Raw genomic sequence first — 10,364 nt, forward strand, 5'->3', positions numbered from 1 at the left:
TTCACAGCGACGTGGTTGTTCATTTTCTGCCTCAAAGAGCCTCTGAGACTTCGCCTTTATGGGTAGGATTCACCTAATAAGCCATGTCAGTGAAAGCCCTGTGCAAGGCACATTGCACAAGTGGTAAGCCTTGTACACCCCCAAAACTGGCTCGAGGGGGTGGTGGTGGTGGGAGAACTCCCAGAACAGTAAATGGGCAATGCCAGTGCTATTTTTTCTAGAAAAAGAGGTGCCAAAACTCACCATGAACGCCTCCCTTGTTCTCTTATAATGGCAATGGCACCCACCAGAGAGGTGCTGGAACTGAGTTCCTGTGAGTTCTGGCAGAATAAAGGCCCTGGGCCATGCCCTGTTGGTCGCACAATCAATGGAGCTCACAGCCCTAACATAATAAAGAGAATGGATTGTTATTTGTAAGGAAGAGCGTTCTGTTGTTTCAGCCGTCACCTGCCTTCTTAAGGAATACAACCCAGAAACAGGCCTATTCTCAGTGTAGGCTCAAGGTCAGCATCCTAGGGCAGCTACTGTGCCCCACACCGTGCCGCCAGCACTGTCACCTTCCCCATGCCTTCCACATAGGGTAGTTGGCTCTGTGAGCCTCCATTTTACTTTCTCACTATAGCACGGAACGACGCTGCATCTGGTGCTCTGGAGTACTGCCAGGGTTGGGGTTTGGATTTAAATGGCAGTCTGAGGGTCCAAAGGCCCCCTCAAACCTGGAGCTGGCCCTGCCTGTCCTTCATATGTTGTTTAGCAAAACTGGGGCCATTTTGCAGCCTTTTTTTTTTTGCAGAAGGAACTACTAAGGGAATTTTATAACCAGCAAATTCTCTTCTGCAGAGTCAACTGTGCTACAGGCATGCGGCGTGTTCTCAATTCCCAATCCTCTGCTGTGTCGAATGTTTCCAAAACTCTTGCAGTAGGAACAAAGTGGGAACAGGACACAGCTGGGCTGGTCCGATCGTCCGCCAGCTGGGAAGGCATGAAAAGGGAGAGCTGGCAGGACTGTTTTTCACTCTGTTTCAGAGTCTGACGTTCATAATGTGAGGAATGGTTCTCTTTCAAAGGACATGAAATGGAAATATTCCCCTTCTCTTGGATGTTTTGGAAAGTGGATTTCTGTTTGAAAAACACCTTTTGGGGCAAAGAGGTTTTGCACCAAAATTCTTTGCCAGTTCCTGGAATTGCTAAAAAGCAGAAACAACTGGAGAAGGTCAGGAAATGAAAACAGCTCTGGGACAGCAGAACATTTCAACTTAAAAGCTGCCCGCTGGTAGAAAGATGAGTTACAGAAGCAGAACTTCACTTAGAAAATGTGGACTTGTGTAAATCCCATGAAAAAACACACAAACTGGACCTGTGATTTAAAAGTGGGAAAGCAGCAGGAGGGAAGAGGGTAGGGTGGCCATGTGGCCGACTTTAGGGAAGGTAGCCCACTATTTGAAAGGCTGTCCAGTCCAAGTTTAAATGAACCATAAGATGGGTCAGCAGGAAGGACCTTGAAATGCAGACTCAGCAGGCACACAGGTCAACTGGTCTCAATCTTTCCCACTGCAGTGATATGTACTGTATTTATATTTCAAAGATAGCAATTCTAAATTTGCACCTACACATATAAACCAGCATATGCAAATATAATGTAAACCAGTGTCCTCTTTTTACAGTAACCTTTCCTCTCTCTCTCTCTCTCTCTCTCTCTCTCTCTCTCTCTCTCTCTCTTTTGGTAATGCATGTGACCACTCTAGAAGAGGATGCCAAGACCTAGGCCTGCCTGCACTCTCTCTACCCACAAAACTGCCTCACCCAAAACTGCCTTTCTTCTGGCAGGCATTACTTTTGATCGTAGAGCTTGACTGAAAGAAAAGCTTTCTGCGGAGGAGGGTTTTCTTTGCAGCAGAGGAAACTGGGAAGCAGGAGGGGAGGATTCAAAACTCGCACCGACCTCTTATCCCCACGCAATTGACAATATGTCTACTGGTCTGCCACCATTTTATCTATGCTAGGCTCTTAGCAGATTGGTAATCAATGCCCAAAGTATGCCAACATCTTTTGGCTTCCTTCTGTTTATGGTGGGAAACCAGTTAAGTTACACCCACACCCACACCCACACCCACACATATTTAGGCCATGAACTGCTAAATTTCAGTCTGACTGAAATATACTCAGAGTCGCAAAGTGATTTCATGCTCTTTATTCAGCTCATAGTGGTGAGGAGGAATGAATAATTGTCCCCTCACAGTATCTGCTTTATATACATTATTTACACAATGGGCTGCACATGATTGGCTAATTCTGGAATTCTACTGTAAGCCAATCAGGTTGTGGATTCACTTCTATCTGGAGCAGGATTGGGTGGTTCCTGCCAACCAATCATACTGCTGCATTGTTCTAGGACCAATCAGACTGCTGCCTTTTGGATCCTATTGTTCTAGGACCAATCAGACTGCTACAGTTTGGATCCTATTCAACTCAGTACATAACACCCCTCCCCTCTAAGTTCCAGTCCTGCCCGGGAGGTCGCATTCATAGTCCTCAAGGTATGCCGGCGGCCTACGTGTGCGTTGTGGCCTGGGGTGTTCCCTGGTCCGGGCTCCGGGTTCTGGCTCGTGTTCCAAGGATGCTGGCTGTGATGCGGCTGTTTGGTCTGGTGCAACCGGCTCGCTCAGTCGTGGTTCTGGTTCCGGTGTCCTTTCGGCCTCACGGGTCCTCTCTGTATTTACTGATTCTGCCTCTCCTGCTGGCCCCTCCTGCTCTATGGGCCTCACTGCCCCGCTGTTCCCTTGGGACTCCTCTGACCTGTCCTCCTCCTGGTTTTCTCCCGGGAATCGTCGCCGTATCTGGTCGCAGTGGCGGCGCCAGCATTGCCCCCCATCCGTTAGCACCTCGTACGACACGGGGCCAGTGACCCTGGTGATTGTGGCGGGTACCCATGCTGGGCCTGCCCCAAAATTCTTTGCGTACACTGGGTCCTGGGCCTCAAAGGTCCGGGGGTTCCTGCCTTCCCCCACCACTACCTCATCCTGAGCTCTATCGGGGTGAAGGCGGTCCAATCTGATTGCAAGGCGCCGACCCATTAGTAGTTCAGCGGGGCTCCGGCCAGTCGTTGAGCTGGGGGTGCTGTGCTGTGCTAGAAGGAATGTGGCAAGGCGGTACTCCCAGTCCCCTTGCGTCATGCGGCGAAGGGTGTCCTTGGTGGTCCGCACCATGCGTTCTGCTTGGCCATTGGTGGCAGGGTGGAACGGCGCCGAACGGATGTGGCGGATGGCGTTCTGCGCTGTGAAGGTTTGGAATTCTCCTGACGTAAATGCAGTCCCGTTGTCTGAGACGAGAGTGTCAGGGAGCCCGTGGGTTGCAAACAGCCTGCGTAGTACCCGGATGGCTGCGGACGTGGAAGTGGACGGTACCAGTGCGACTTCCAGCCATTTGGTGTAGGAGTCCACCACTATGAAGAATGTTTTCCCCTGAAAGGGGCCAGCGAAATCCACATGCAGGCGTGACCATGGTGCTCGGGCGGACTCCCAGGACTGGACTGGGGCCCTTGGGGGATCTGGGCGGGATTCTTGGCAGGCCTGGCAGTGTTTGACCCAGGCCTCTATCTCTCCATCGATCCCCGGCCACCACACATAACTCCTGGCAAGGGCCTTCATTCTTACTACCCCTGGATGTGTCTCGTGTAGGGCTGTGAGGACCCTTTTGCAGAGGGGCTGGGGAACAACGACTCTGCTTCCCCATAACAGGCACCCCTTGTGGGCCGACAGTTCATGTTTGCGGGTTGTGTAGCCGGCGAATTCTGGCCCGGGGCTGCTGCTGGGCCATCCCCTCCACACCCAGTCCAGGACCCGGGAGATGACCCTATCTTTCTTGGAATGGTGTGCAACTTCTTGTGCCTGAATGGGGCGGTCGGGAAGCAGCTCCAGGCTCATAACCTCTTGTGCAGGTGCTGGGTCAGGGCCTGTTTCCGGTAGTGGTAGCCTGCTGAGGGCGTCCGCATGGCCCATCGCCTTCCCAGGTCGGTGAATCAGTGCATACTGGTAGCTGGCAAGGAAAATTGACCACCTGAGGACGCGAGGAGACAGCACTTGGGGGGTCTGCTTTTCGGGGGCAAACAAGCCAAGCAACGGCTTGTGGTCAGTCACCACGGTGAAGGGCCGCCCGTACAAGAAATCATGGAATTTTTTTACTCCCTTTACGATTGCCAGACCCTCCTTGTCGATTTGCGAGTAGTTCCGCTCGGTTGTGTTGAGTGTCTGGGAAAAGTACGCCACCGGTACCTCTCTTCCATCCGGGAGTTGGTGCCCCAGGACCAAAATTCGGCCCTCTGGGAGCTCTATCTGATCCTTTCCCTCTGAATAAAGGGGTCAAACAGGGCTGCCTCTTGGCCCCTTTTCTATTCAATTTCTACATCAATGACATCGTTACAACCATGAAGGCCCTAAATCAATCTGCCCCCTCTTTACAACAGCTCAAGATCCCCATATTACTCTATGCGGACGACATGGTGATACTGTCTTTAACCAAGCAGGGCTTAAACAACATGCTCAGAGGGCTCATGACATATTGTGACACCAACTCCCTCAAAATCAATTTCGCCAAAACCAAAATTCTTACTTTTGGCATGGCCGTCTGGAAACGGTGCAGAACGGTGCGGAGGCGGTCCTCAAACTCCTCTGGTGTGGGACCTTACGTTTCTGGAAGTCCCGGAGGGTGAATGGGGCCGGCCTGAGTTTGGGACCCCCAGTGGGACACAGTTTCCTTAAGGTCCTTGCCGAGATTATGGATAGAGTTGAACCCGTGTCAAGCTCCATGCGGCATGGGGCCCCCTCTATCTGTACCTCTACATAAATTTTCTCTACGTTGGGGTGGGGCAACTGGTATACCTGGAAGTCCGTGAGCTCCGTCGAGTTGCCTTGGTGCGTTGGGCCCCGGGACCTGGGGCTCTTGGATTGGTCATCTGATGCCTGGTGTCGGGTGGGCCGAGCCCGACACACCCGGGCGATGTGTCCCGATTTTCTGCACTGCCTGCACTCTGCGTTGCGGAAACGGCAGGTCCTCCTCTCGTGACTCTCCCCGCAGCTTGCGCAGTTCCCTCCTTCTCGTCGAGGCAGCTGTGGTCTGTGCGCTGCTTGAGTGCGCTGCTGTACTCGGTGCACCTCCTCCCTGTCGGATCCTGAGTCGTCGGTGAGGTCTTCATGGTGGACCCTCGGTTGGGATGGCAGGCTCGGCCGTGCCTCTTGGGTCGACCTCTCGGCAGCTTCTGTTGCCAGGGCCTCCTCCAGAGCGACCTGGAACGTTAGGTCCTTCTTAGCGTAGAGGCGCCGTTGCAGCTTCTCATCCTTCAGGCCACCGACGAGGCGGTCACGAAGCATGTTCTCCAGCTCTGAGAAGTTGCAGAACCAGGCGGCTTGGCGGAGAGAGGTCACAAACCCAGTTATGGTTTCCCCAGGGGCTTGCCGCTTTGCGTAGAAGGCATTTCGACGAGCCACCACTGAGGGCTGCGGCGAAAAGTGCCCCTTCAGCTGTTCCATTATTGTTTTGTATGGAACAGTAGCGACGTCTTCAGGCGCAAGGAGAGCCCGGGCGATTTCAAACGTCTCCTCTCCGCAGACGCTGAAGAATATCGCCCTCTTCTTGGCGTCTTCTTCGTCGGTGACCCCTTTGGCTTCTAGGAGGAAGGTGAAACGGGAGGCGTATGCTTCCCAGTCTCCAGATGCTGGGTTGAATGGCGAGAAGCTGCTGTTGGCTGCCATTCTGAGTTCCTTGTGCCCCGGAGCTGAAGCCTGGATACACGGTGCGAGGCAGCGGTGCGGCAGTTGGCGGTGCTGCGGTGCTGTGTGTGGCAGTCAGCTCAGCGGGATCCCACCTTCGTCGCCAGTGAAATATACTCAGAGTCGCAAAGTGATTTCATGCTCTTTATTCAGCTCATAGTGGTGAGGAGGAATGAATAATTGTCCCCTCACAGTATCTGCTTTATATACATTATTTACACAATGGGCTGCACATGATTGGCTAATTCTGGAATTCTACTGTAAGCCAATCAGGTTGTGGATTCACTTCTATCTGGAGCAGGATTGGGTGGTTCCTGCCAACCAATCATACTGCTGCATTGTTCTAGGACCAATCAGACTGCTGCCTTTTGGATCCTATTGTTCTAGGACCAATCAGACTGCTACAGTTTGGATCCTATTCAACTCAGTACATAACACTGACCAAGTCATACTGACCTGGAATCCACATACACATCTAGGTATTCACAATTTCAGGATGTATGTGACCCTTTAAAAAGGCCTCTCAAAGTGGAGGGAAATGATTGTGGGAATGCATTTTAGCAAATCACAAGGAGATATAATTGCAGGTTTTTTTTATTAAACAAAAATTCTCACAGGACAAATGTGGTGGAGAGGTGTGTCTTTCTGTGGCTTAACAGTCAAGAAAAGCTCAAATGTGAATGCCCAAGTATGTCCCAATGCTGTGTGTGGCCTGTGGCTCCCTCCTTTTGGAAGCTCTGTTGTTGCAGCTGATAGCCAATGCAGCATTTACTTGCTTATTGGGAAGCAACTGCTACTTGACTTGTCAACCGTCCTTCTCCCTTTGCTAAAGGAGGCTTACTGTGGGTTTATGTGTGCCATGGGTTCACCACCCCTGCTGACTGCTATCAGAAGTGGACTTCATGCTACAGAAGACTGGTGAGAAGAACCATGCAAGCTTTTGACTTTCATATAACCTTTCTTCCTGGTCAAGGTAAACTGCTTTCCCACTCTACACTAACCCAAGTTAGAAAATGAAAGGGGGAAAAGAAACCCCAAACACACCCAAAATGTTTGATCTGATGTCTTAAGGTTTAAAAACCACGCTTGATGGCTAAATATACCCAGTTGCTTCAGCCTTTCCTTGTATGTGTATTGCAAACTCTGTATCATTTTAGTTGCTCCCTACTGAATCCTTTCCAGTTTGCTTGCATTCTTAAAATATGCTGACCTAAACTGGCCACTTTCCAGCTAGCCAGTGCTGAGCCGAGGACCAATTTTTACCTCCTGTGCCTTGAATCACATTATAGGCAAGTTCGTCCGAGAGGTGCTTCTGAGGAATAGGCTGACTAATCAGACAAATGACTAGGGGATGTCATTTGCCCACTGATAATTTGCCCATTCTGCCAAATCAAATACAATTTTGACTCAGTAAGTTCTCTTGCAAGGATGATGTGTCATCAGAAGACTTTTGCTTCTTGTTGACAAATGCTAAAGTTTAATCTGTCTTGGATGGGTAGCGAGGGTGTATTATCGACAGAGCTTCTTCCTTAGGAATGTTGGAAACGTTTCACTGTGGGTACTTTCTAACTCTTGAAGCAAGGGATGTGGTAAGACACTGACCTGGTTCACACATCACACTAAACCAAGCCATGGTGGTGTGCAGGCCTCAGGAAATGAGACTGAAGCCATTTTACTCCTTCCTGTTCATTCTGCTGTCGCACTATGCTAAACCATGTTTTGGCTTAGTTCTTCAACTGAGTCTGGGTTTGTGGTTTTGCTCTCTCCTGACTAACGACAACCTGTAACCAAGATTTGTCCTATGGTTTATGGCTTGTGGTTTATCCGGGAGAGCTACTTCACATTCTGGGGTTTGGATGGCACCCTAAGCCAACCTATGGCTTAGCTCAGGCTTCCTCAAACTTGCCCCTCTAGATGTTTTGAGACTACAATTCCCATCATCTCTGACCACTCATCCTGCTAGCTAGGGATCATGGGAGTTTTAGGCCAAAAACATCTAGAGGGCCATGTTTGAGGAAGCCTGAGCTAAGCCATAGGTTGGCTTAGGGTGCCATCCAAACCCCATCCAAACCCCATTGACAAGGGCCATAAGTCAATGGAGATGAATGAGTAAAGAAGAAACATGATACAAGTTAGTATTACATGTAAATTTAGTTAGTCTTGCATTTTAGAATATTATTAGAATGTGGTCTTTCACACTTTAAGGTTGCAGTTCTAACCCCACTTACCTGGGAGTACATTTAATGGGACTTACTTCTGAGTAGTCATGGTTAGGATTGATGCCTTTCAGGGGAGTAAGGCTGAAATGAATCCCACTGGTCTCAGTGGTGCTGACTTCTGAGTAGACATGTAAAGGATTGCACTATAAAATGCATGTAGAATTGCTAACCATAAGCATGTAAGTGACTCAATATATTTATTTATTTGAGAATAGCACTGATCTTTGCTATTTGTCTAAGGGAATTCTATCAGCTGTATCTTAATGTGAGCAGGATGACTGGACTAGCTTCTGTGTGGCCTATATCACTTTGCCATTCCTACATTCATTAGTCTAGTCTCCCATTTCCGCATTATTCTGTAACTCTTAAAAAATTCCACATGAAAATTTACATCTAGATACATATTTTTGAATATGCAATCTCAAAAAATACACATTTCTAAATGAACTTTTTCTAAAAATATGCATTTGAATACTTTTTCAGGTATGAACTATACAACAGAAAATTCAGAGAAGTGTGAAATCTTAAGGATAATTATGTTTCAATCTGCACATTACTCTGGGAGCTGCAGATCAGGTCAGTTTTGTATCAGAATTCACATAAACGGCATTCTTCCAGGATCCCACTTAACAACTCATTTCATTCTGGCCAAATGTCCTACTTTTCTATATATTCTTTTATGATTCTTACCCTTTAAAAAGTTTTTATTTTTAAATCTGATCATGTGCACCTATGCACCCATTCATTGTTTCCACCCCCCACCCCCAGCAAAGTTCTTGGCTACTTCAGAACCTAGTTTGCAGACTCTCTTCCCCACACCCCTGTGCAATTTACATCTCCCAACAAAAATGTGCAGTGTCAGTGGGGGATACACAGCTGGTGATATGCAAATCGACAAGAAGTAACAACCTGAGCCTTAAGCCCATTGTAGAAAATTAAAGAACAACCCGCTAAACATGAGAGGAGGAGGAGGATTACATATGGATGGCAGAAATACAAAACGATGGGTGAGAAAAGAGAACAGGAAAAACAGGATAAGATCTGCAACAATGGGGCATTGCTCTGTGTAAGGAGTTTTGGGGAAAGCATAATTTTGCGCTCCGAGAGAGATGACACAAAAGCACATTTGGATTTCTTTTAGCTAACCATTTTTCAGTGCTACCCCCGCTCCAGCATTGTTTTCTGTGCTTTGTTTTTCTTTTCTTACTCACAGCCAGCCATCAGACTATACCCCAAAGGTAAGGCATGCTGCTTTAAAACACATCCCATTATCTGGCTTAATTTGTGGTCTAAGTAGTTGGACTGTTCTCGGGACAATGTTTCCTCCCTCTCCCTCTCTCTGGCTCCTCTGGAGTGTTCATTATTATGTGGCTGCATGAAAAGCAGGCAATGAGGTGGGAGGCAAGGTCACAATAGTGGACCTGGGACTCTACAGCTTGCTCATTAAGGACAGGCATTTACAACAGCACACGCAGAGCCTCCCTTCCAGAGACAGACACTTTCAAAGCAGTAAGAGATGAATGACAAGGCCTCTTGAGCAATATGCACATCCAACAAAGGGGGCATCTTGAGCTCTGCAGGGAAAGCACTTTGTACTTTGGAGGAGTGTTATAGAAATAACCATCATAATGTTTATCGATCAATTGTGTTTAGGATTTTTAAAAAACCTGCTCCATCCTAGTATCCACTAAAACGAAATCTGATACAAGACGAAAAGTACCCCACGCTGACTTAACTTCCTATCCCAGTCACTAGAAAGCGGGCCGCATTTACAGCACGTCTGAAAGATGCTCAGGTTTCGATACTGGCAAGATTTTGGAGGGGGTTTCATTATGGTGGAGTAGCAAGCTTCTGTACTTGCAAATCTGGTGAAAGAGTGGTACTATCAAGACTCTTCATTGTTTTTTCCTCTCAACAGGGCTATTAATCTTAGAGGTTGTATTAGAGCAGTGCAAGTCTATACGTATCTATGCAAAAGTAATTCATTGTGCTCAGTGGGGCTTGCTACCAAGCGAGTAGGAGCAAAATTGCAGCCTTATGGTCAGACCTTATGTGTAAGTACTCACAAGCAAGTCCTGCAGAATTCAATGAGACTTACTCTCAAGTAGGCACACCTACTATCACAGACTTAGCAGTGTTGGGGTTTTCAGATACAACATCAGAGTCCCTGGATGTGGACTTTGGTGCAACAAGAAAAATGATCCTTTGAGCTTATGCCTATTATGGCCACTCTCCATTTGTTCTCCAGCAAGCCAGGCATGGGGGGGGGGGGGCACATGTGACAGGCTGGGATGCCAAGGCCATGCCAGCAACAGGGACAAGGTCCAGTTCTCTGCTGATGTGGGAAATCCACTGCTACAACATCTCTGATAGCTAGCCA

The 10,364-nt window shown here is 48.5% G+C and overlaps 2 protein-coding genes across 5 annotated transcripts in view; one reads left to right on the forward strand and one right to left on the reverse strand.

Annotated features, from left to right (window-relative positions):
• Nucleotides 1-10,364, reverse strand: part of LOC308479038 (phosphatidylinositol 3-kinase regulatory subunit gamma) — a 263,420-nt gene that overhangs the window by 96,844 nt on the left and 156,212 nt on the right. The gene's annotated exons all lie outside the window — the stretch shown is intronic.
• The window catches only part of LOC308479118 (uncharacterized protein), an 86,737-nt gene that overhangs the window by 47,766 nt on the left and 28,607 nt on the right, over nucleotides 1-10,364 (forward strand). The window contains exons 4-5 of one of the 2 annotated variants that reach the window (XM_081009599.1): nucleotides 6,598-6,738; nucleotides 8,468-8,560. In XM_081009599.1, coding sequence (XP_080865725.1) covers nucleotides 6,598-6,738; nucleotides 8,468-8,560 — 234 coding nt within the window. The remainder of the gene's footprint in view (nucleotides 1-6,597; nucleotides 6,739-8,467; nucleotides 8,561-10,364) is intronic. The other variant, XM_081009600.1, reaches the window with a different exon arrangement.

This window comes from Podarcis pityusensis (genome assembly GCF_964106645.2).
Source record: "Podarcis pityusensis genome assembly, chromosome: 6".
NCBI classification, from domain to species: Eukaryota; Metazoa; Chordata; class Lepidosauria; order Squamata; family Lacertidae; genus Podarcis; species Podarcis pityusensis.